Below are 27271 nucleotides of genomic sequence, written 5' to 3' on the forward strand. Positions count from 1 at the left end.
AACTGCAAAAATGAAGATACTTGAATTTTGCAAATTGCTTTTGGTTTCTGCATATTTACACTATGTGTATACCAAATTTCAAGTGTCAGCAAAGCTTCGAACAAATTTAGCAAAGTTTCGAGTTTCAGATGCCGATGAATGTATAACACCTTATAGAACAAAAAGTTTTGCTCTCCTGATTTTCGGCTTTAGCGTCATTATTGTATATATATTGAACTATAGTTTTCGAAAGTTTTATCACTTTTTGTTTATAATTGACATTTTTACAGCAACTTAAAAAAATTGGCGTTTTATACCGTTTTTTCAATCTCACGGCTTTGTTATTGCAAATTTCGTAATCGGACCACCGCCATTTTGTAGCTATTTTTATTACGAACAAAATCATGTCCTAAGCATTTTTTCGTACAAAATCATCCCGTTGAGTTATTTAAAGAAATTTTTTTCACGATTAAATTGTTAATAACTTTTTTCCTGATAAAATACTTTGTCAGCAAATTAGTCAGTTATTGTACTCATCATTTAAAGTAGACCTGTGTAATTATTTCCGGGTTATCAAGGTTTGACACACGCCGAACCTCTACCAACTGGACTATACCGAAAAGCATTACTTTCGATTTTGTTGAGTTGATACTTAAACAGAATTGTTCAGATATCTTCAACAATGCCTCCAAGTCCTGATTTATTCTCTCACACGTAATTTGTGTATCATTATCGCTGAACGAATAATATAGTTGTGTATCGTCTGCATAAAAATGTGACTTACAAGACTTAAGTATTTTGCAAAATTCGGAAGTATATAACGTAAAAAGTAAAGGATCCTTGCGGAACTCCACAGCTAATTAACTTGAAGTTTGAAGCAGTATTATTTAAGAAAACAGACTGTGAGCGACAATTTAAGTAATTATTTAACAAACAATTTGCATTATTTGAAAAGCCTATGAAGTGCAATAATGCCAGTAACAGTTGATACGATCGAAAGCCTTGGAATAATCCAAAAGTATGATCACTGTTAATTTGTGTAAGTATGTCGTCAGTAACATGTGAGAGTGCAGTAGCACAATTGTGACCTGGGCGAAACCCAGATTGATGTATAGGAAGAATATTATTAGTATTAACGTGCTGACGTATTTGATTTGCTAAGATTTTTTCAAATACTTTAGGCAACACACACAGTAAACTAATGGGTCTCAAATCCGATAACTGTTCTGGATTATTAACTTTGATGAAAGGAATTACAAGAGACCGTTTCCAAACTGAAGGATAATTATTTTCAATACAAAAGTTAAAAACATGCGTTAAATATGGCAATATGTATTTATTTATTTATTGTATTTGATTATTTATTTGTATTAATGTACTTACACATAATTATTATTTTATCAACTTAATTGACCTGATAGTAAATAATCCCAAGTACCAATTCCTAAAAATGTTTTTAAAATATTTTAGAAATTGCATTGATTGATTTTTTCTTGGATTCTTTCTTTGACGACATAAAAGAATAAATTTTATATAGGCACTATTCTTTTTGTTTTAAGTATCTATAAAGAAATGTGTCATTTGCCGTTAAGTAAGGACTATTAAGTGAAAAAGCTCTACTACATAGTAGATCCTTTCCGTCAAATGGCTGAGTTCAAATTGCCGATTTAAAATATTACTGGGCGTATATTCTGAAATGGCGTACGATCTTAGTATCTTCCTAAGTTAATTCATTTGTCTAATAAACTTCCATTAGTTTTTAAGTTAGAAAAACGGAGGAAAATTTTACTAGGTTTCCTAAGATTTATTAAAATAACAAAACTTTTTTTTTCTCTTAATGTACTTATTTTTTACTATTACACTTAAAAAATGCAAATTTGAATAATGTTGTCAAAAAAATATAAGTACAGGTTTTGAATAAGTGTATTCTTCAATCTTAAATTCAATGTACTTGCACTATCTACCCTGCAACTTCATTCCTTTAGATATACAGGGTGTCCCAGTACTTGATACAAAAAAGTCGAATGCAAATAGATGAGGTCAAAATAACAGCAGTTCTTCATATACATTTTTTTCATACAGGCCTTCGTTAACAAGTTACGGGCCCTCAAAGGTGAAAATTAAAAAGTTATTTTCATTTAGTCTCTAAATCACTTCAGCATAAATGCAAATTTGGTGATCAATGACACATGCGTATAGCTTGTCTTTAATGTTGTAAATGAAACTTCATTATGCCCAGAACGCCAGGGACGGACTATGCCCAATGGTTAACAACCCAGAATTTTTGGATAGATGACGATCGCAATCTGCCTGTATTAAAAATAAGTTCCCTGAAGAATTTTCCAACGATAATATCCTCTTGGTTCAACTCGGTAAAATTAACAGTTCAGGAAATATTTGTGATTTTATGTCACAGTGCATATCGAGCGGTGCCTCCACCATTTTTGGTTTTTAATTTTTAATTGGACATAATTACTACGTTAGAACCGTACATATTTTTTAAAAAATAACCTAGAATATCTTATTGCCTGCTAATGTAATTTTCACCAACAAAATTTGACAAACACACTTTACACATTACACATTAACACAAAATAGAAAACAAAACAAGAATAAGTTAAAGGAAGTTAAAAAAATTATTTAAAAGAAAGAAAACTATCAAAATACGTTTTCAATATGGGTACCTTCCACTTCCACACGCTTCCTAAGTCTACGAATGTTATTTGTTTGTACACGAAAAAGCATTTCTGGGGTAATAATTTAATAGGTCCATACGTTTTTGAGGAACGTCTGAATGGACATCGACATTTGGAGTTTTTGCAAAATATTTTGCAGCTACTATTAGACGATGTTCCATTAGACACCCGAAGAAACGTTTGGTTCGTGCACGATGGGGCTCCTCCTCATTTCAATATTTATCCTCCAAAAGGAGGCCCAATTTCATGGCCACCACGTTCTCCAGACTTTAACCAGATGGACTTCTTCCTGTCGGGATACCTGAAAAGTTTAGTGTTCGCAACCCCAGTACAGACAATTGATGAATTGCTACAAAAAATTAATTTCCATTGTGATAATATTAGACATACCCCAGAAATGCTTTTTCGTGTACAAATAAATAACATTCGTATATTGAAAGTTTTCTTTCTTTTAAATGATTTTTTTAACTTCCTTTAACTTATTCTTGTTTTGTTTTTCTATTTTGTGTTATGTGTAGTGTGTTTGTCAAATTTTGTTAGTGAAAATTACATGGCAGACTCTTATTTTAAAAATATGTACCTACGGTTCTAACCACAGACCACCTAGACTGGCCGTATTTAATTCCAATGCACGGGTACCAATGAATGCAAAATCCAGGGAAGTGGAGTGTGGAAGGTAACCTGATCGCGCGCATCTTTAAGCAGATCCGGATTAAGTAATATTTTTATTACTATTAAACATTATATTGCATGTTAAGACAAATATTCAATTTTAAGTTTGTAATTCAGAAAATAGTATATAATGTCATATTAAATAAAACTACAAAATTATTGGCCTTTTCGTAGATTTTACCGAATTAAATAATTTGACTTCATGATTTATTCGTACATCGATATACTTTTCACATTCAGCCCTTACAAGTTCTATTAAATGATTACAATTGTTAGGCAAATTATCAAATTGATGTTCATACAAATTTTCAAATATGTTCACATTCAGAAAGTTTTTTAATACATGATAAACAATTTTATTTTTCTGTAGCATAGGCGTTCTGCTTTCATCATTATTAAAAAATTTTATTAATTTTTCTGTTTCTTGGCATATTACTACGACATCTCGAGATGGATACGTCAAACAACCACGATCTTTAATAAAAATTAATTGACTGTACGAATACTGTGTATTTGACATTAAACTATTTAAACAGGATTCACATTTTATTGGCTTTATTAGAGAACTTGTTACTACGAAACCACCAATATATACTATAATGTACTTGCTAGTGTCCAGTTCTGTTTTTTAATAGTCTTCACCCATCTTCGTTTTATGTCAACATTCCTTGGAAATCTGTAAAAATTTAAATATTAGGTTTGAAATATCGAAGCGTACTTAATTTTTTTTTTGTCACAAAACTGATTTTTCTAATCACATTTTGCCAACTCTCCTTTTCCAGGGTGCTGAACATGAATCTGAAATTAGTTTTGTTTTCGATTTCTTAATTGAAAAAAATATTTAATTAAAATTTGATACTCACATAAAGTAAATAATTACTAAAAATATTTTATAGTAATTCATTAATTATTTTATAATAACAATATCATGTTAATCATTACACTATGTGGGCGAACAAAATTATAAAGCTAACCCTGGAAACTTGTGACGTCAACCGAAAAATGGCGTACATTTTACCTTTTATATATTCCTTTTTTTACTTACCTAAAGAAGGAAACTTTTCGCCTCTCTTCACCAACTCGATCACTTCTATTTATACAATGTTTTACAATACACTTGCCCATGATAAAACGTCTAATTATCGAAATCACAGCGATGCGTACACGTCAAATGCTAGGACACGACTGAGCCCTGGGCTCCAAATCAGGCTCCGAAGTGTTTTCACCAAAGTCGCTTTATAAGCCAGTCTAGGTGGTCTGTGGTTCTAACATAGTAATTATGTCCAATAAAAATTAAAAACAGAAAATGGTGGAGGCGCCGCTAGATGTGCATTGTGACAAAATCACAAATATTTCTTAAACTGTTAATTTTACCGAGTTGAACCAAGAGGGTATTATCGTTGGCAAATTCTTCAGGGAACTTATATTTGATACAGGCAGATTGCGATCGTCATTTATGCAAAAATTTTTGGTTGTTAACCATTGGGCATAGTCCGTTCCTGTCGCTCTGGACATAATGAAATTTCATTTACGTCATTAAAAACAAGCTATACACATGTGTTATCGATCACCAAATTTGCATCATGCTGAAGTTAATAGGTTAGAGACTGTAAATAAAAAAACTTTTTAATTTTCACCCTTGAGAGCCCGTAACTTGTTAACGTATGGAAAAAAATTACTTATATGAAGAACTGATATTATTTTCACCTCTTCTATTTGTACTCGACTTTTTAATACCCAATACCCAAAATGTGTGCAAATACATAGAGTTTTGAAAAGGTCATTTAAAAATGTAAGGGTGTATGACTTAATCTCCACTTTGGATGGTAAAAGGGTCAGTACGTTTCATAAAAATACCTTGAACACAAACTAAAAATTACATTACCGTACTACCACGACGTTCTAGATTTAGATGAAACCGCCCACCCAACAGTTATTTGCACTACGGATAAAACATTTGGATTTTTTCACAGAACGTTTTTATACCCTAACAAAGCAAAGTTGACAAAACGATAAAAGTAACGCTGCAAACTTATATTTCGTATTTACATTCATATTGATATTTGTAAACTTTAATAATAAAGTGTCTACTATTCTTTTTCAATTTAACTTGGCTTTAGGGTGTATATTTGTAGATCTGCTGTTGGCCGTGATTCGAACAGTAAGTAAATCAGTTCATTTTCGTTTCATTCTTCCTTCGTCATATTTTTATTTGAGTGATGTCATTCTTTTGAGTATGTATATTATCAGGAAATTATCTGCGGTAATCGTAATGTAGGAATATTAATAGAAATAATAATAATTCAAAACAATTTATACGGGATGTTTGAAAAATGGGCAAATAATTTTAACATCTTTATTAATTTTTGTGAAAAATTAAACTTTTCAGGCAAATGTTATATTTATTATTTTACAAAACATTCCCCTTTAGTATTACTTCAACTAAGTCGAATCAATCTGTCCTCAAAATTTCGTACATTTCCTAGGATTATTTCAGAATTAGTAGCAGCTGCAAAAAATGTGACTTTAAATTAAACAAATCTAAGGAAAGGTACGAGTTCGCTTATGAACGTTTCAAGACATATTGCCTTGAAAGAAACACGACCTCCCTAAATTTTATTATTGCATAATTTGTCGAGTTTTGGCACCCCATAAAAAAACACTCAATAGACATTTGTCGATAAAATTTGGAATATGGGTATTTTGATGGGTGTAGAAATAACCTAGCAATATTATCTTTTTGATTAAAAAATGCCTAATACCACTTTCTGGAAAAATGACTCTTTTATTAAATCATAGTAGGTCAGGCTATTGTCGCATTAATAAAATGATTACTGAAATGTAACCCCCTTCAGGGTACTATTTGCAAAAAATTGGCTTTCGGAAAGTCCACAGCCTTCTCACATTTTCAGGGGTGTTAACCTGAAAAACGGGACACAATGTAGATGATTTAGGAACAAAGTTTTTGATAAAAAAAATTGCCTAAACCGGAAAAGTAACTTTCTCGTACTGGTTGCTGATCGTTACTAAGCTGAAATTAAGCCGAAAATGTACACATTTCCGAACTATTTCAGAAAAAAATATATGTAGGTGTTCTACTCGTAAAAATAATCATACATGCTTATATGACACTTTTTCGAAAACTCAATATTATTGAGTTACATAGTTATTCTTATTTATTTTTATTAATATATTGCCATTGCTTTTCCTAAATTTAATACATCTATTATTGATAACAAAACTGGACAAACTAAAAAAAACAACAAAATTTTATAGGTCTAAAGGGCTATTATTGAATAGAAAACCATAATTAATATACTTGTACGTATTCCTTCCAAGTTTTTCAAGTAGAGATACCTAACTAAGCTTTATTGCTTAGGTACAGGACATAACATACATGTAGGATATTTTTAAAAGTGAGGTTTTAATTTTAAAAGGTACTGATACCAAAAATTATTAAATTCATAAGAATTCCTCTAATAAAAGTTTATTAATAACGGGGATATTTACACAGGAGTTAATGAGATTTCAGGCACCGGTTTTGTAATGGTATGATTAATACTGAGTGTCTTACTACACCCGGAAATTAGGCAGTCTAAGGATACAAACATAATGAAGAGACATTTCCTTCAGAATTTAATTTCTTGGCATGTGGCAAATCAAAAAGAGATTACTCAAAATGTAGCAAATAAAGAAAACTCTAAAAATGTTCAGCATGTGTTTTGTAAAGGTAAATAAATTTTAAACATCACTGACTGAATGAAGTTTTTGATTAAAAAAAAATGGCCATATGAAGGCTGAAGAATGCGAATTAAAATACTTCATTTTTATGCAACAACTGTAGTTAGATACAAAGTAAATAAAAAATAAATAAAACTTCTTGGATTATCTACACTTTCTCTTACGTTGATTTCAAAACAGTTGTTGTCTTTTTCAAAACGTTGGTGTTATGAATGAAGTAATAATTATTTATTGTATACTTAAGTGTTTTAGGTAGCATTTTATCCACGCAAGAATGTTTAAACGCGAGAACGTCAGAACATATGATTTTGGTAAAAATGCAAGAAAGTAATTGTGTTCCTTTGGCTGCTTTTGAAGAAGCCCAAAAAACAATTTTCCATTTATTGCTAGCGAAATCCAGGGAACATTACGAAAAAGTGTTCGCAAAATTTAACGAATGGAGAGAAAAACGGAGAGTAATGACAATAAATCAAGAAGTCATACTATCGTATTTTTTTTTAAGAAAAAATATGCAATTTCATCTATATGGTCGAAGTATTCGATGTTGAAGGTTACTGTATAAGTCTACAAAAATATAGATATTGGAAAATATAACAAGCTTACTCCTTATTTGAAGAGTGAATCGAGAGGATACAAAGCAAAAAAACAGTATTGGAAAGAGCACATATTGAAGAACTTTTGAATGGAGCTTCCGATAAAGGATATTTAATGATTGAACTGAATTATTTTAGTTGCACTAATAATGATGACTGTCGATGTTGCAAAATGACAAATTTGAAAATTAGTGACGTATGTTGGCAATTACCTACTTGCTTCAATACCTGACACCAAGACGGGCATTTCAAGAAAATTTACAATATTTACAATTAAATATAGAAGAAGAATTTTGCGTGAATGCTGTTGAAATATGCAGAAAATATATTTCTCTGTGCCCTATTCGCCTAACACAAGACAGATTCTTTTTGAGATACATCAATCGAAAATGTAGTTTTCAGCCTCTTGGAATCAAACATTGGCGAAGATACCCTCAATAGTTGCTTCATTCCTGAATATCGCAAATCCAGAAGCATACACTGGCCATTGTATGAGGCACACTATAACAACTTTATTGGCCAATAAAAGTGCTGATCTTATAACCATCAAACGGCATGGTGGATGGAAAAGCTCCTCTGTAGAAGTTATGTTGAGGAGTCTGTATCTAACAAACTTGATATTGCAAGGAAAATCCAAGGAAACTATGGCTGGACATCCGTAACTTGTGCTAATTCTTCTCAAACTTCAGCAAATGTTATGCGTTCCGAAAATGATGGCAACAATGCTAAAAGAGTTGTTATTAACCGAAAGGAAGTTAAATGTGATAAAACAAAAACCGAAATGTCTATTACTATAAATATAAAAGTTAATGGTAATAAGTAAATATATATTTTTTAGAATTATATAAATATAGAATGTCGAGTTTTTAATTCATTAATTACCTGTTAATATTTTATTTGTCCTAGTATTTAAAAAAGTACAAAAATAAATGGAGACGGTTTAAGGTGGTCATATTCCTGGCCGAGAAATAGTGAAATTTCTGGCGTTTTTAGGTACTGAAATCTTTAAAAGTATAACGTGTAGAACAAAAGTAAGCGCAAAAATAAAATCCTTGATGTTTTGTTTATTCATTGTTACCATTTAAATTTACTCAAATAAAATAATAAGTAAAAAAAACGTTTGTAAAACATGCGTTTGCTGTTATTCTAACCCCACATTTTAAGAATTATTTTCACGTATTTATAAATAAAAGTAAACAATTTTATATGTAGGACTAAGCAAGTAAATGTTATAAGAATATTTACATGTGGAGTTTTATATAAAAAAAGTTAGTATTTTCGTAGATTTCAGTACCTAAAACCTTGATGGTTTGATCGTTTTTTGCACCTGTTTATTCGTTTTACTGCGGCGTCTTTGAAAATACTCAGGTGGCATGACATAATATTCCTATTATTTGATAAGCTTTAGATTATTCAGTTATTAAATGTTTGAAATTATTTGTCTTTGCGGAAAACACTATTTAAAGAATATGGGGCCCTTAAGCAATATGTCCATTTCATAGCCGCTCTCCCCTACCCTCATAAAATTCGACGTAGTGGATTGTGCGACATTGTCTAAATTTAAATTATTTAGTATAAATTTCATTATTAAAAGCGGAACTGATCCCTGCTGATATTTATCGATATCTAAAACTTTTACATGTACAAACCACACGGAAACACGTAAAACTGTTGTTCCTGAAAGCTGCTACGATCGAGGAGAAAACTTCTCACATAGAGTACGTTTCATTTTATTGAGAAATGCAATTATTTAACTTTATAAAATTTAAATTGAAATACAGTTTAATTAAATATTTTCGATAGGAAAAGTTCTGTCGACATCCTATTGTCCTTATAACCAGTATCTAATTAGATTTCAGTTATTTTGTTTTTTTATGAGAAGTATTGTTCAAAAACAGTTTTAAATTAGAAACACTGAGTACCTCTTTCTTACCTCTAATCAAATTCTATAACCAGTTTTATTTTAGTATATTAAAACACTTTGTAGGTATACTTTGTTGTTACAATGTGGTAATCATTTGACTTTTTCAAGTACATGTACAAAACAAATTCGTTTAAATTAGTGTGGTGTTTTAGAGTCAAAAAATAAAATATATGTTTTTTAAGAGAGATTCTCTGCTTAAGATAGAAGAAAATGTCACTCTCATATCGGCTAAACCATGAGGAAATACGCTTTTGCATTGCACAGGAAAAATTATTTTTATACTTTTTTTTTAATTTTAACTATTTGCATTCCGCAAATGCATGCAAAGGTGCATGAACAAATTTTAGGATTTAAAAAATATATGCCCTGTTTATAAAAAAAAACCGTTTACCATCGATATTTTTTTGAAATACATTAGAACCAAATTCCGCTAATTCGAAATTGCTGAAAACTATTTACATCCGTCTGTCCAAAATAATTTTTATACCAAAATATACACTTCAACGTTGTGTAATCCGTAAGTGGAGGGTCTAAATTCAATAAAAACGGGCAATTAAACGCCTAGTGCTTTCAAATTAAATAAAGGGTTTAATCAAACGAAAACATTAAGCTGAAAGTAAAACACTACAAGATTGATCTAATGTGAGACTATATTCACTTTAGGACCATATTCACTTTAGGACGTTTGTGTTGTTTCTGTGGTCGATCTACTAATGATGGCGAAAACTTACGCTGAAAAAAATCTTGCTAATAGAGCATTATAAAAGAGAATAATTAATAATTGGCTCGCTCAATGTGCAAGTAAATGATTTATAAATGCAAATTTAGATTTCTTATCTATCCGAGCATTTTTCTCTTCATCTTTGTGTAAAAAAATATAAAGTAAATCACTTTTGGTGTTAATATATGTTATATTTCATTTGTAGTTCCTTGAAATCTAATCTAGAACCACTATACTCCAGCCGATGGATTTAAAAATCGTTTGTGGTTACGTTAGATTCCGAGGAACTATAAACAAAATAAACGCTACACACTACAAATAACTACAAGTGATGTTATTTATATTCACAGCTTGGAGTTCAGACCTCCCGTAAGTTTTAAAGGAACTGCAAACGAAATATACTCTACTATAAATAATTTTAAAACTAGGAATACTGTGACTCTACTATAGATTTCGATTAACAATGTCGTCTGACTACAAGTTTCTTGTAGTCAGACGTAATATTGCTATTTCGCTATAGACTCTTTTAGTGTGACGTCACATATTTAGGCAGCCCGTATTTTATGTATTTATTACAAGCAATTCAGACAAAACACATGTTAATATTGTCCTAAGTTTTGATCTCCAATTTCTTTCTTTAAAAGTATTTCCGTCTTACTTCGAAAATGAAACCATAAAAAGTTAATGAGAATAAATATAATTTTACATAAATGAGTAAGAACTTAACTTATCAATCATAAACATACCGCATTAATCAGAAACGGAAGAGGTTTAAAATAATTTCTTCGACGTAGTATTAATGAATTTGGCTTCATAAAAACGGGTACAATTTCGCAGGCATTTTGAACAGTAATTATTTTATGTGGTTATTCAATTAATTTGGATAATTTTTAATTTCATTCCAGATAGACAATTTAAGATAATAGAAATTGTAACGTCAACGAAAAGAATCGTCAAACTATTTACATGCCTGTACAAAATTTTCATTTAAGATGTAGACATATTATCTTCACGTTTTTGTTTACCATCACAAATAGTTTATAGCGTTTAGCGTTCATTGACTGGTGCCAAAAGTTATTATGTCATTAAAAAACTTATATAAGTAGCAACAAATAAATTATTTCAATCAAACTACAGAATAAAATAAGAAAATGGAATGAGAATAAATATTGTGAGTCCAATACTGTTCGTTATCATCACTTTGGTCGAAGCCAATCCTGTCTCAATATTCCCACATCCCCAGATAGTTCTTCGCCGCAATATCAGAGTTGATAAAAAATATCACTACGTCAGGAAATTTCATTACCCAAATGAGATGTCTTTTTTTATTTGCCTGTAGTTAAGTTTTGATATTGTGATTTTGGTACTCTATCACCGAATTATGAGCGAATAGGGAAAATTTGTTACAATAACTTGTAAAATGTGTTGGTTATAGAACAGTGTGTTTAAGTATAACATATTATGCTATTTATACACGTCATCTGTAATTGTGAAATTAAATTACATGTAGTTCACAGTTCAAATTTACCTTCATAGTAAGTACCTTTTTCTTAATTTATTGATCTCTGTTACTTAGTTTAAAACAAATATCGATAATGATCTCTCTTCGTTTATTTGGATATTTTGCCACTTGTGAAAAAAATAACAAAAAGGGATAGTATGATCATACAATCAGAAACGTTTCGTTTCGAGATACAGGCTGTTCTAAGCGGATTCACCAAAGGGTTATTATTATCTTTTTTTATAAGTACCTACTTCTACCCTACCGAAAATTTCGAAAAGTAAGGCATTTTCTGAAACAGCAGGGTAAATTACATAGATAAAACGTACTCCTCTTTTTTCTATAGAACACACTGATTTTGAGAAAGTTTCACAATGTGATTCGAAACACTTTTTGACGGTATTCACATGACAAAACAAATTATCGGTAGATCACTTTTGAATGCTGTACTTATTGAGATGAAGTCAAAGTTCCTATAAGTTCGGTCTATACATGATGCTAAAAGTTAAAATAAAACGAAACGGAAATTCTTATTTCATGAAAAATAAGTTATCAAAGTAGGGGTACAAAATGTTTTTCTTAATAAATGTCAACGCAAATATAAATACTAGCCAGATCTTCACAAAAGCCAATTCTTGGCCGATATCCATCTTATGTAAAACATAAAAAACAGTAGTAATATCCATTTATATGTGCTTTTTCGAATCTTCTAATGCCAATGAGTTGTTGGGAGAAAATTAACACACATTTTGCTGCAGTTTATAGAGTCTCGAAAATCCAATGAGTTTTGATTACATTTAACTTCAAATTGTTTATATATTGACTTTCTCACATCCCTTTTACATAGTAAAAGAATATCCATATTTATACAAATTAATAGTTAATGTTAAATAATGTACAATTAAATAGTTGTATACACCTTTTATCGTTTTATATTCTTACCAATCTCTTTGTTAGTCTTTTACCCATATTAAATAATTTCTAGATCTTAGTCGCCATAGTCTATTTTATAGTTATTAGCCTAAAGGAGGTAATTATTATTTACCAGTCGAGGACGATTTTGCGCCCGAGCGGAGCGACTTAACTGCTGCGTCGTGTATGGTGTATAACATTTTATCTGCTCCCATAGTTCTTTATGGTTCAAGAAATAAAAGATTAGGTTTTATTTTTTGACATTTTTTAATCGATTCATTTTGACATTATTCGAAATCTTGCAAAGTCTCATTCGTTGTTTGGATTTTGTCGTTTCTAAGGTGTCTATAAACAAAGCTATATAAAAGTTGCAATTTTGCGAGCATATTGAAATTCGAAAGAATGATGCCAGAACAAAAATACTGGTGTTTCTGAAATGTCAGTGTTAGCATATTTCATGGAGAAGACAAGAACTTTAAAGCACTGGCGAGTTTATGTAGTGAATACTCAATGATTAAGTCAACTATTTTCAAAGAGGAGAATGTGAATATATCAAAATACCTAAGCATTTTTGAAACGTAAGAATGACGGCTATACACCTAAAAAGTCAAACGTTTTTACAAGAGAACGATTTTCTCGTTCGGGCACCCAATGACACATATTTGCTAATGAAGGTAGTGACGGTCTTAGGCATTGCAGGAGCATGCCGTTCTGCAAACTTTGTACAACGTCAATTTCAAAAATTTCGATGACATTATTGTAGTTAAAATTCCAGATTCTAAAAATGATATGTCACGTATGTTTACAATTATTGATTTTCGTCTGGGTTCTGTTTCTCATCTAGAAATTCGCAAGAAATATATCAAGATTAGATTGGAAATTAAAACTGAAATTTCACGATTTTTTATGCGCTATCAAGCAGGTAAATGTTAGAACCAACCAGTCGGCAAGAATACCCTTTCTATGATTCCTAATAAGATTGCACAGTTTTTGAAACTAGGACATCCTGAAACATACAGGCCATTCATTCCGAAGAACATCGGCAACGTTACTGGCTAATACAGGAGTTGATGTATTAGCAATCAAGAGACATGATGACAATTAGTAAACACGAGGGAATTAATTTCCAGATTTTATAAATGTTACTAAATATAATTACTGTACAATTACTGTAAATCATAATAATTAATAAAATGCTTCATACTTAATAAAATGCTGTTCATGAAATATTTCTATTTATTTGTTCATAAAATTTATAACTCAAAATCGCTTTTTTCCCTGAAGAGGTAAGTGACATCACTTACCTCCCGTTGTTCATAGCTACTTCCACTTCTATGGTAAAATCCACCTACCTCCTTAAAAACAATGAATTAATAGTCTATTTACTATAGTGGGAGCAGATAAAATTATTTAATTTCTTTCAGGTTAATAGAATGTTTGGTTTATTCAATGGAATGTCTTCGCCTTCTTCTGGTTATATACCAGAAATGGAGAAGATTATCAATCACTTGGAAAGGGGAACATTAGTAGTTAAATTTTCTTGGAGAAAAAGGGCAGAACATAAAATTTTAGCGATTAGACGCGATACTAGACAAATTATATGGACGCGTTCTGTAACTGTTGATAAACCAATTTATGACGGCGCTGTGGATTGGGACGAAATCAAAGAAATTAGGCTAGGAAAACTGTCTCAAGTTTTTGAGAAGTGGTCTGAGGATGCGAAAGATTTTGAAAATTCGCAATGTTTTGTTGTATTTTATGGATCTGAATTTAACTTGAGAGTTTTAAACATTGCAGGTAATACTGAAACCACAAATCTTGCATTTAGAAGAATATTTATTTTTGGTTCTTATACAAAATATTGTAATTTAACCATACTTACCTATATACAAAGTTGCATTTTGAGGAGTTAGTAGCCCCCAAAGTGGGGCTCTAAATTTCGAAAAAAATTAATATCTCTGCAACACTTTGCCGTAGAAGAACCAAATTTGGTAAATGATTTAGGTTTATTACTGGTCTTCTTTGACGATGATTTAAAATTAATTGAAGCACTAGAAGGTGCTCATTGGGGATGACTCACCTCTAAAATTGTACCGAACTTTTTCTTCATTGACCGAATTGAAAAATAGTAATATTAATTCACAGCAGAATTTAATTTAAATTTTTTTTACTCTTGTTGAATTTTAAAAAACTTTATAGTTTTCAAGAAAAACCGTATTAACTGACACAAGATTTTAACAGTGTTCATTGGAAAATAATAAAAAAGTCAGTAGTAGGCTTTATCTTTCAAATTTGACAATTGGCCAAACTAACTTCACTTCTCTCCTAATTCTACAAAAAGAAAACTAGAAGTACCTAGGTAGTTTTTAAATAAGCGAATACTGTATTAAGTAAAAAACACAAATAAATAATAAAAATAATAATTGTTATTTTTTCAACAACAATCAGAGGCAATTGTTGAAATAAAATAATTTATCCACGACTATTGTGTAATGTACCCATTATACGTCTGTTTGCTCGACCTTAATAATACCCATTAATCACGGCAGTGATTAATGAGTCATTAATCACTACTGTCAGATGCTTCCTTAATTTAGCTATAATATTATATTGTTCTGCTACAAACAATCCGTTTTTAAAATTTTATCGTGTAAACCACTAAATATTTTCAATTCAGTGCTGTACATATAAAAAAAAAAATCAAAAAGTGAATTTTCCTAGACCAGATTCGAACCCGGGACCCGCGGCTGGAAGGGAAAGAGCATCTACACTGAGCCATCAGCGACTTCATTTGTGCGAGTCGTATATCTGTTTCTTAACATGCCATGTTTTTCGAAACATTTCAAAAAAAACTTCAACAAAAATATTTAGTAGTCGTGGATAAAGTATAGTATTCTACTCCCGTATAATGGGTATTATTCACTCGGTGATTTAGGCCACTCGCCTGCGGCTCGTGGCCGTAAACTTCACCTCGTGAATAATACCCATCATTATACGCTCGTTGAATAATATACTATTTATTACTATCTGACAAGTTTGAAAGATAAATTCATTGCCTACTACTGGCTTTTCTATTATTTTCTAATAGCTGTTTTACATTGACAATTTATTTATGAATAAATTAACGAAGTTCCTCATGAATTAATTCACGACAGACTTTGTCAAGTTTTTTGACGTATGAATCAGTTCTACCAATGAATCAAAGAAGCAAATAAATTTAAAAAATGTCACCTTTCCACTCATAATTGTAGTGATACAACAGCGGTACCGTTCTGACACATACAGGGTCGGAAAGTCCCCATGGTTCATCAGCCGTTACGTGAGAGCGATAAAGTAAGTCATAGAAATCCGTGCGATAGAGAAAGATGGCTATAGTGAAGGCGTCTAATACTCACCGCCCTTTTCGCCCTTCCACAAATAAGAAGTGGATCTTATATCTAATCTTAACATGCTCTAATTTGTCAAGAACTTGATGAATAAATTCATGAAGTTATTTGACAGCAGATTTGGTGCATTACACTTGACCAATTTCTTGATGAAACAACTTAATCAATTAATTGATCAATAAATTGTCAATGTAAAACAGCTATAAAACCACACTGTTTATCAATAAATTCGTGAATTAATTGATGAAGAACTTCGTCAATTTATTGATGAATAAATTGTCAATGTAAAACAGCTATAATAAAAACTGTTAAAATCTTGTTTCAGTTAATACAGTTTTTCTTGAAAGCCATAAAGTTTTTTTAAAATTTAACAAGAGTACAAGAGTAAAAATTTTTAAAATTAAATACTGCTGTGATTTAATATTATTATTTTTCAATTCGGTCAATGAAAAAAAGTTCGGTGCAATTTTAGGGGTGAGTCATCCCCAATGAACACCTTGTATTGCTTCAATTAACTTTAAATCATAGTCGAAGATGACCAGTAACAAACTTAAATCATATACCAAATTTGATTCTTCTGCGGTAAAATGTTGCAGATATATTAATTTTCTCCGAAATTTGGTTAAATTACAATATTTTGGACACACCTACATGCACATGCCCAGTGTCGGTTCTTATGTGGGACACCCTGTATATAACATTCTTTTACTCTAGCTACCTCAGAAGCTGATTGCGACCAGTGGATAAGAGGTCTAAGGTATTTAGTCAAAGATACGATAAATGCGCCATACCTACTTCAAGTTCAAGCATGGTTGAGAAAAGAGTTTAATGCTGTGGAAAGTCAAAACGAAAAGTAAAACACATTTTCTGTATTCTTTGAAATAATAGTCATACGTATAATTCTTTATTTTAGGATAGGTCTAAAAGACATAAAATTTTTTCTTTCGAGAATTAACTGTAAAATTACTAACAATAAATTAAGAGAGATTTTTAATGAAGTTGATACCAGAGAAAGAGGAGAAATTGGTTTTGATGATTTCGCAGTTCTTTATCAAATGATAACAAATGAAGACGTAAGTGAATGAACTATAAAGAGTTAGCCTATTTTCTCATCCTTACCAGAGACCTTAAAAAAAATCCTAAAAATATTCTGCTAATGTCAAATTATTGGTAATGAAAAATCAAGATGAGCATATTTTTTAGTTTTTCGAAAAATGTCGAAAACCACCTCTAATTAGGGGTTGATATGATGACGCAAAACTGAAATGTATGAATAATATCAGTAAGAATAAAAGCAATTCTAAGTGTATTTTTTCTATAAAATAAAATCCTACAAATAGGACATAATCTATTTTCATGATTAATGAGGGCGTAATATAGTTGTCGCGAAGGGGCTTAAATCATCCCCTAAATACGGAAAAATATAAAATTACTTGAAAAATCAAGATTTTTCAAATATTTTTTTATTTTTTTATAGTTAGGGGATGATTTCACCCCCAATGAGGGTTGATTTTAATAAAAAAAAATTTGGAATAATTAGGTCAAGTCAGCTCAATCTTTCTGATCAGAAAAGTAAGGTCTATTATAAAATATTCGACAGTTTTTATATATCGCTATGATATTTTCGTATGTTATCACGTTCGGGGGTAGTTCACCCCTTCGTTACAGGGGTGGTTTTCTTATAGATACTAGTAAGAAGTACACGACTTGAATTGCTAATAATTTAGAATATCCTAGTACTTTTTCCTAGATTTTTCAAGTAATTTTTGATTTTTTCCGTATTTAGGGGATGATTTAAGCCCTTTTGCTAATTTAAGGGTGGACTTACAACTATATCACGCCCTCATTAATCATGAAAATAAATTATTTCCTATTTGTAAGATTTTATTTTATAAAAAAAATATAATGAGAATTGCTTTTATTCTTATTAATATTATTCATATATTTCAGTTTTACGTCATCATATCAAGCCCTAATTAGGGGTGATATTCGACATTTTTCAAAAAACTAAAAAATATGCGCATCTTGATTTTTCATTACCAATAATAATTTGACATATGCAGAATATTTTTAGGATTTTTTTTTGTCTCTGGCAAGGGTGAAAAAATAGGCTAAAAATATGCTGTTTTTGCGGTCACTCTTTTCATTCTAGCAGTAATGAAAACTTTTCAGAACTGAGCTCTATCAAAAACAGTTTGAGATAGCAGTAATATGATATCACATAGGAAATATGCTGGCGGCCTTGGATTTGACTTTGACCTTAAGATTCAAGGACGAACCAAGGTCAACTTTAAGCAAAAATTTGTAGAATTTTGAATGACAAATTGTGGAGAAGATCAAATCCAAGGTCGCCTTGGTTTCTTGATATCCTACAACTTCTATCTGAAACTTTTTTTTTCGTTGTTCCTGAAAAGTACACCAACTTTATTATATAACTGTGAATATATTTTTTAGAACCCTGCAGAATTTTTTGACAGAATCTTACTGTATTCGTCCGATGTAAAGATACTAACACTACAAGAAGTTGAAAGTTTCTTATCAAGTGAACAAGACGATGAATTGGGAAATGACGACAGAGCTGTATCTCAATTAATATGTAATTTCTTAAGGGACCCACTAAGAGAAATTCAAGAACCCTATTTTACAATTCCAGAATTCCTAGATTTCTTATTTTCTAGAGAAAATGAAATTTGGAACCCAACAAAAGACAAAGTTTATCAAGATATGTCAAAACCCTTGTCCCATTATTGGATTTCGTCTTCGCATAACACGTGAGTTATTAATTACAATTTAACTCTCATATTATCTTATTTGTTTACGTTATTTGATGATTTTAAATAAACTCTATTTTAGCTATTTAACTGGTAATCAAGTCAACAGTATGTCATCTGTGGAAGCTTATGCTAGATGTTTAAGAATGGGCTGTAGGTGTATAGAGCTTGACTGCTGGGATGGCCCGGACGGAATGCCTTGCATATTTCATGGGTACACCCTAACATCTAAAATAAAATTCGTAGATGTCATAAAAGTCATAAAAGATCATGCCTTTGTAACTTCAGATTATCCAGTTATTTTGTCCATAGAGCAATATTGTTCACTCCCTCAACAAAGAAAAATGGCATTAGCAATGCAGGTAAACAATTCTATTAACGATAGTTATAACATAAAAATATATATTCAGCAGTTCATCATTTAAGTTTAGAAAGAAACTTTAAATACAATATTTCAGGAAATATTTGGCGACATGTTGGCAGTTCCTCCGGCAGAAAGTTTAACAGAGCTTCCCTCGCCTTATGCGTTACGCAACAAAATCATACTGAAAAATAAAAAACTGCCCGAAGGACAAGAAGATGTGTCTGTTAAAAATGAAATCTCTGATAATGACATGTTAACTTCAGTGAAAAGTGGTATTATGTATTTGGAAAATCCTGAGAATAATGAGTGGGAGCCGCACTTCTTTCTGCTTACGCAAAACAAATTATTTTATACTAAAGATTACAAAATGGATCAGGGGTTCGTTATGTCAGAAGATGAAGAGGATGATTCGTTTCAAAAGCTCAAGAGCGATGTTCCCGAAAGGGAACTGCACCTTAGCCAAATGTGGTTTCATAAGCATTTAAAAGGAAAGGGAAGAAAAGCTGAAAAGTTGTTAAAGAAATACTCATACCTAGGTAATGACTATTTATAAATAGTAACATATTTTACATTAACAATAACTATTAGTTGGGGGGACAAGTGAAGTAAAATGCCAAAATAGAAAAAAATAGACGGGAATTATTTCAAATGTGATTTGACAGTGATCCCGAAAGTTACAGGGACATACCTACATATTAAAGGAAATTACCTATTTTGTACTGTGTGTGAACGCATTATAAATCCTTGTTACAAAACTAATTTGATAAGACATCTGAAGAGCCATGCCTCTTCCAGCACTGAAGACTCTGTATACTTCTATGAACTTACAGACGCCTTTCTTTCAAGCAAACTAGAGAACCCCAAGCTCCATAATTCCGTAAATTGGAACCACATGGACTTTCCCTAAATGAACAATATGATAAAATGGATGATGTACAAAAAAATATATACGATGCCTATAATATATTCCCAGTTAGTAGTACGATAAAAGAAAAAATGCAAAGAGTGTTGGAAAAAATCCAAGATACACCACTTCGGAAAACATATGTAAAGTTTTATTTATAGTTTAGACGTTGAAGTGTCGTTTTCCCTACACAAGTTAATATTAAGTGATAAACGTCGCCGTTTCATTAAAGAAAAGTTAGAAAAGCACATAGTGAATATTGTAGAAAACAAATACTCTACGGGCTGTATGTCCTCGCTAGCGTTGACTGACACTAGCAATATTCACACTAAAAGTTTGTTTTTATAAGCATAGTGGCTCACTGGTCATGCTGTCATAGCACCTACAGTTATAGGACTTATTGCCATTGTTGTCCGCTTTAACGTCTTAGCCATTTGCAACCTTAATAGTAACCACTAGATGTAACACTCAGTTACGTCTTTTATTTTTTCAATAAAAAAAATAATAAACATGCAAGTAACGGACTCCTCACGTTTCATCCTAGACGAGTATTTTATGTTCTTTTTGATTATACTCTATGTCGCACTTTATAAATGATTGAGACAAACATAGATTGGTTTGCTACTTGAACAATTCTGCTGCCTATCACGCCGTCAGTATAGCTTTTTTGGCGTTGCGAGAGACATAACGCTCCTGAGACTTCTCTGTCCAAAGTCTTACTAGAGTCTGTTAAATGGTAGTACATCATATATTGCACCATTGCAGACATCTCTCCGTTGTAACTCTTTAGGTGACACTTCACTACTGATCACTATTGTAGTTCATCTTGGAAAGGCATCTTCCCTTAAATCTTGAGGAGGGTATTATTATTGTGTAATCTTAAGAGACAACCCATCTTATCAGTACATCTAGGGTATCTGGTATCAACATAAATATTCCAGATATTCCTGTTTTCCTTGATGAGTTGGTTTTCTGTAGATGTAATTTCCTGCGTTCTACTCCATTAATATAGTACAAACATCATTCTATGTTGTTATACCCATGGAGCCATATAATAACTGTATCGTTAACACATACTATCCGAACCAACACTTTTTACTAGTTGTATAATTGATAGCCTTCGTGTCGAAGATTTCCATGTAAGTTTTGCTAGGGCTGGCGAAAGTTATGGACCCAGAACGGCCCCTACACTTAGTTGAAGGGAATGTCCATCTGGTGCACCCTTTGGCCAAATCTATTATAATTCTTGTGTCTTGCGATAAGCCTTCATTGAAGGTGCTTTCCCAGTATATACTGACAATCACAATCATGGATCACAATAATGGAACACAACGAGACAGAGGGAAATGGTACTCTTCCATCTCTAGATATCATCGTCAAGAAGAAACCAGATGACCCCTAGTTCAATGAAAGCTAGCGTATGTAAATAGGACACGGATAAACATACTGGCATGAATACTGAGTCTGGATATCATCCAATCTAGTAGCATCTCATACCTTATTGCTTAAAATACGCCTATGAGCCAGTGCACTTGCCAAAGTGCTACATAACCTCAATTCTCGGAGAAAATGGATATACTAACAGAAGTATTGAATAAGCCATCAGTATAATATCTCAGGACAAAGAAAATGAGAAAGATCTGGCACAACCCATCGATTCTATACAAGGAAGTCTATTGTCAATGTTGTTTATATCACTTCATGGACGATAGAAGCCGTGTTTCCCAAAGCGATTTGCAAAAGTGATGTACTTTCTCTCTATTGCGTACGTGCGCATGAGGCAAAATATAAATTGGACCAGCAAAGTGATAGAAAATAGGTGAAAATAGATAAACGACTGGCTTATTCTTTTTTCGCATTCTATCTCAACAAATAGGTACCAGACTGTAACTTAGCATTTAGTTTCAGAGCAATATGTTTCTAAATGTATTTATGTGTACCAAAACAAATATGGCATTCATACTATATTGTGATATCTTAAAATTGTTGTAGGTGACGGTACCTTCTTAGTTAGACAGAGCTCTAGGAATACTGAAGGTTACTCTCTCTCTCTTTGGTATAATGGTCAAGTGAAACATTTGCAAATATATTGCAAGGAAGATGAGCAGAAAAAACAATATTATTTAGTTGCATCCGAATGCTACAATAGTCTTTACCATCTAATAACACATTATCGAACTTCGCCTTTAATTACTCCAGGTTTCACCATTGTACTACATGAACCTGTGCCACAACAAAATTTATGTGAGACTAACGAGTGGTACCACCAGAACATAAGCAAAAGTCAAGCCGAAGAAATATTGAAGAGAATTGAAGTTGAAGGTGCGTTTTTGGTTCGCGCCAGTGAGAATGATCCTAATAATTGTTATGCGATAACTTTTAGGTGCGTATTTTCGAAGCATATTTATTTATTCTATATTATTTCAATACCTAGTCTTAGGGAATGCCTTATATTTTAATATACAGGGCGTTCCATCTAAGAAGGATTCTTCTGTAACTCTGTGACTGTAAAATTTATAAAAAAAATGTTTTAATAAAAGTAGTTTAGAATCATGTGGGCCACGTAAAGAAAATAATTTTAGCTTTACAGGGTGTTCCATTTCGCGTGAGCGCTACATAATTTTGTTATTTTAAATGGAACACCCTGTTTATTATTGCACTTTCGATTTTCTTAGTTAATATTAGGTAGCGTTTATTAAATGTATACGGTGTACGGTGTAAACTTACCGTTTTCAAGATAATCAGTGCGTAACGTGGTGGAGGTATCTAAGACGGAAACTTATTCGTGTTAATTTTTTTTAATTTTCCATTAACGTATATCACGTACTTATATTTCAGAGGTGACGGAAAAGTAAGACACTGTAGAATTAAACAGAATGGTCTCAGATATATAGCAGGTAATGACGAATTTGAGAGTCTGACAGACCTCATAAACTTTTACAAAAACCACTCATTATATGACAATATCAAACTTACCTATGCGGTAAGTGAAGAAATGGTTAGGAAAATGAATACAGTAAGTACAGTTTCAATGTAAATATGTATAATTTACTATTCATCGAGATGTTCTATAGACATATAAGTTTTTAAATAAAGAAATAGAAATTGGTTCTTTTTAGGAACAACACTCTTCACATGTCGATCCAGGAACCAAAATTGATGAAAACGTAAGTAAAATTTGTAATTACTTGCGTTTAGTGGATCCCATAAGTTTTACAATTATGAAAATGTAATATTATTATTTTACAGTCAAATGAATCTATGTTCGAAGGATGTTTGGACTTGAAAGGAGCTGTTGTTGACATAAAACGCAATCCCGAGTGCCTTGATATGGAGTGGAATATAAGGATTCTTACAAACAAAGCATGTATCGTTTTTAAATGTGCAGTGAAATTAGAAATTCTGGTAAGTTTTATACCGAGTCGATCAAGTTTCTCCCTACAGAAATAACAGGTGTGATGAGTTATTTTTTGTTTAAACGGAACTCAAGCTTGTTGCAATCTAATCTGACAGAAAATACAATACCATCATGTTCCAGCGAAAATCTTATTACAATTTACTTCACTTATTAACCTTATATAATTTTTTAAATTATATATAAGTGATTCCTGATATCTCTGTAGTGAGAGTAGAATTCCACTCTACGTATGTGTGTAAAAAATATTATTAGTTCAGTTTTAATTACATAATGAATTGAATTAACAAGGCACAAGAATGGTACTCAAGCATCAAACAGGTGATTGAGAAAACAAGCCAGTTGGAAAATGAACACAGGGAACTGGAAAGGACAAAAAAGATAGCAAAAGAAATGTCGGACCTCATAATCTATTGCAGATCGGTCAACTTCAATTTAGAAAAGGCCAAACAACAAGGTTTTACATTCTGTCAGATGTCTTCCTTTCCAGAACACAAAGCCGAAAGGATTATGTGTCAACAGGAAAGAGAATTTTTCTTGAAATACCACCAAGTCCAGTTCTCTAGAGTCTATCCCAAAGCGCAAAGGGTTGCTTCTTCAAATTACAATCCTATAAACATGTGGAACTGTGGGTCACAAATGGTAGCATTAAATTTCCAAACAGGCGACAAACCAATGCAGCTGAACCAGGCCAAGTTTCGGAATAACGGGATGTGTGGTTACTTACTTAAGCCAGAATTTATGTTTAGAGAAGGCTTTGATCCCTTTGAAAAAGAAACCCTAATCGATGTAGAACCTTACGTCATTTCCATAAGGATAATAGCAGGTAGACATTTATACAGATGTAAAAGAAAAATTACCAGTCCTTTTGTGGAAGTCGAAATTATCGGCTCACCTTTTGATTCGGGAATAAAACTGACTACGACCCGAATATACGACAATGGATTCAATCCAAAGTGGAATGACAAAGCCTCTATATTTGAAGTAGCCAATCCCCATTTCGCATTATTGCGATTCCTCGTTCAAGACGACGTTTTTGGTGAACCCAATTTTATAGGCCAAGCTACCTATCCAGTAAGTACCTTTTCTTCTACATCTTTTTAGCGCTGAAATACTCGTATGTGTTGTTTTGAGTACACTACAAAAAATGAAAGTACAATACATGAAGATGTTCAATGTTTGCTTATAAACTCATATATTTTTCAGTTTTTTAATAGCATTCCAATTAATACCATATTAGATGTCATTCACTATTTTCGAAATTGTATTATATTTATGATGCAATTTCTAGATTTTAGGTGTTTTATCTATTAAAATAAATAATAAGAAATCCCTTTTTCAGCTAGTTCAGTAGATAACAGGATTGCAACAACTGAAATGAATGTTTCAGGAATAGTTTGCGCATTTTTATCGACGTATCAACATTTTCCCTTTTTGCCATTGAAAACCATACTGATATTCCACTCCTACACAAAAATTTATCCCCTGCCCCATGTGTCTTAGTTTTCACACTCAAGTTCACTTATAATACAGTTAAACATCGACAGAGCCTTATGAAAAGTAGTCAAAATGTAGATGTCCACCATTTCCTCCTCGTTGCAACCCCTGTAAACGTGGAATGTCCAGACCAATTCCATTCGACGCAGAAGGTCTAACCTACACAGCGACATAAAAATAGTTCCAACCGAACGACTCCTGCGCCCAGTGCTCCCGACCGAACATTTGTAACATTTCGAATTTTAAAATTACAACTAATTTTTACCCATGAAAAAATTGTAGCAGGCTCAGGATTTATTATTCTATGAAAGTTATACATAGATTGACCATTCCAGTTATATGTATAATAATTTGTAAATATTCGACTCAATGCTTCGAATTTATACAGGGTGTTTCAGAAAACATAGGCCAACGCTCAGGGGCAGATTCCTAACCCAAAAACAAGATTATTTTTTCATATCAACATGGGTCCGATTTCGCTTCGTTCCTTAGTTACAGTGTCAAAGTTTTAAAATGTGTTTTTCCAAAAATCTAGATTTCCACTTGAAATTAAATAAAATTTGGACGACTAAAAAACCTGCGGCGTCTTTGAAAATACTCAGATGGCATAACAAAACATTCCTATTATTTGATAAGCTTCAGATTATTCAGTATTAAATGTTTGAAATTATTTATCTTTGTGGAAAACACTATTTAAAGAATACGGCGCCCTTAAGTACATATGCTGTAATATGAACTTAAGAAAAAGTAATAATTCTATCTTATATTTACAATATCAAACAAGTCACACTTTTTTCCTTTTCTTTAAACTTTAATCTTCTATTAATTTGTGGCATTATTAAAATTTGGCAATTTTTATGTTGGTATATTATTTGTGAAGTTTAATGGTTGATAAATTAACAGATATATTTTTTATTACAGGTTACTTGCCTTCGTACAGGTTATAGAAGTGTTTGTTTAAAAAATGCTTATAGTGAATATTTGGGACTTGCCTCACTTCTTGTACATATTAACATTACAATCAATTCTAATGGTTAATATATTAGATTACTAAAGTATATGTAGAATAAAGTTACATACAAGTAATCACGACATTTAACAACAATTAGTGTAAGTGCTTTAGATTAACTGTACGTATTTAGTTATTTAAATTAAAGAAAAAAGTCCTTTAAACCTGTCTTCATTGTAAATATTAATAAATAAATACTAAATATCTATTGTATGTAGATCGTGTTAAGCCTGTCATACACTTGACGAAATCGTAGAAGTGCTAGGGTATTTTAGCTAATGTTAGTAAAATATTTGCAAAGACGAAAAAAGTCATGTTGCCATAAGTAAATGCGTTTTGTTGAAACGAAATTGCTACCGCAACAAAAAATTGTCTTGTCCTTATACATATATAAGATCTCACTTAGAATTATATTTTAATCAATTGTCTATCTGTCTTAATAAGTGAGTTGCTCTGCTATCTTATTTATAGGAACTTATTTAAGACTCACTTAGTGTAAGGGAGGTCGCACTTAAAATTTTCTGGAATAAACCGGTATTTGTCTCAGTGCGCATGCGTGTATGTCGACCGTTTACTCCTACTATCCTGTAACTAAAACCCCTCTTCACCCCAAGGTCAAATTTTTTACTACCTAGAAAGGTTCTAGTGTAGGTATATGTTTTTCTTGATGCGTGAAGTAACTAATTTTCTATTGCCTATCATTGTTAACACACATCATTGCGCGCTATTATTCCATGGCTAGAAATTGGCCTCAATGATTTGGGATCGAGGGAGATTATCCCTCTTTATCCTGCCTCATCTCGTGTAGGCCTGGACAGCCTTCGTAGGTGGGCCCCATCCGTCGTCTACCCCTACCGCAAATGCGGCCAGTGTAGGCGCTTTGTAGGACCTCCTTTGGTCCTGTCTGGGCCCCGCCGGCTAGGGTCCTTTCTTCTGGCGCTCTTCTTGCTTCGCCGGCTCGTCTGTGTAAACCCCGGGGATGGTGTCATATCATTGAAACTGCAAGTATCCCGATGTCTTAAAGTAGGGCCAGTGCCAGTAGTCTTCAGTATGGAACTTCGTGCTACAGTCCAATAGCCATCTCACCTTGAATAAATTCGAGACTGCATGAGTAAGTACATTCCTCCTTATTTTTCATATTATTAACTGTTATCATAATTTCCCGATAGCAATCTGCCCAGGGTTC

At 32.0% G+C, this 27271-nt stretch overlaps 1 protein-coding gene across 1 annotated transcript; it reads left to right on the forward strand.

The window, feature by feature from the left end:
• The first annotated feature begins 11627 nt into the window (after positions 1 to 11627).
• On the forward strand, positions 11628 to 26311 carry LOC108906346 (1-phosphatidylinositol 4,5-bisphosphate phosphodiesterase gamma-1-like). Its single transcript, XM_018709579.1, has 13 exons — positions 11628 to 11861; positions 14164 to 14536; positions 16840 to 16978; positions 17039 to 17198; positions 18580 to 18896; positions 18979 to 19258; positions 19355 to 19796; positions 22157 to 22547; positions 23003 to 23180; positions 23284 to 23331; positions 23414 to 23569; positions 23871 to 24653; positions 25998 to 26311. The coding sequence occupies exons 2-13, from the start codon at positions 14173 to 14175 to the stop codon at positions 26112 to 26114; spliced, it is 3375 nt and encodes a 1124-aa protein (XP_018565095.1). The 5' UTR covers positions 11628 to 11861; positions 14164 to 14172; the 3' UTR covers positions 26115 to 26311.
• Positions 26312 to 27271: the final 960 nt, after the last annotated feature.

This window comes from Anoplophora glabripennis, unplaced genomic scaffold (assembly GCF_000390285.2).
Source record: "Anoplophora glabripennis isolate ALB-LARVAE unplaced genomic scaffold, Agla_2.0 scaffold139, whole genome shotgun sequence".
Lineage (NCBI taxonomy): Eukaryota > Metazoa > Arthropoda > Insecta > Coleoptera > Cerambycidae > Anoplophora > Anoplophora glabripennis.

Excerpts from the sequence above, each read along its gene's own strand:
- LOC108906346 (XM_018709579.1), top strand. The coding sequence starts at position 14,173 with ATGTTTGGTTTATTCAATGGAATGTCTTCGCCTTCTTCTGGTTATATA. Across the intron at positions 23,181-23,283 it reads TGGTTAGGAAAATGAATACA|GAACAACACTCTTCACATGT; the intron begins GTAAGTACAGTT and ends GGTTCTTTTTAG. Across the intron at positions 23,570-23,870 it reads CAGTGAAATTAGAAATTCTG|GCACAAGAATGGTACTCAAG; the intron begins GTAAGTTTTATA and ends TGAATTAACAAG.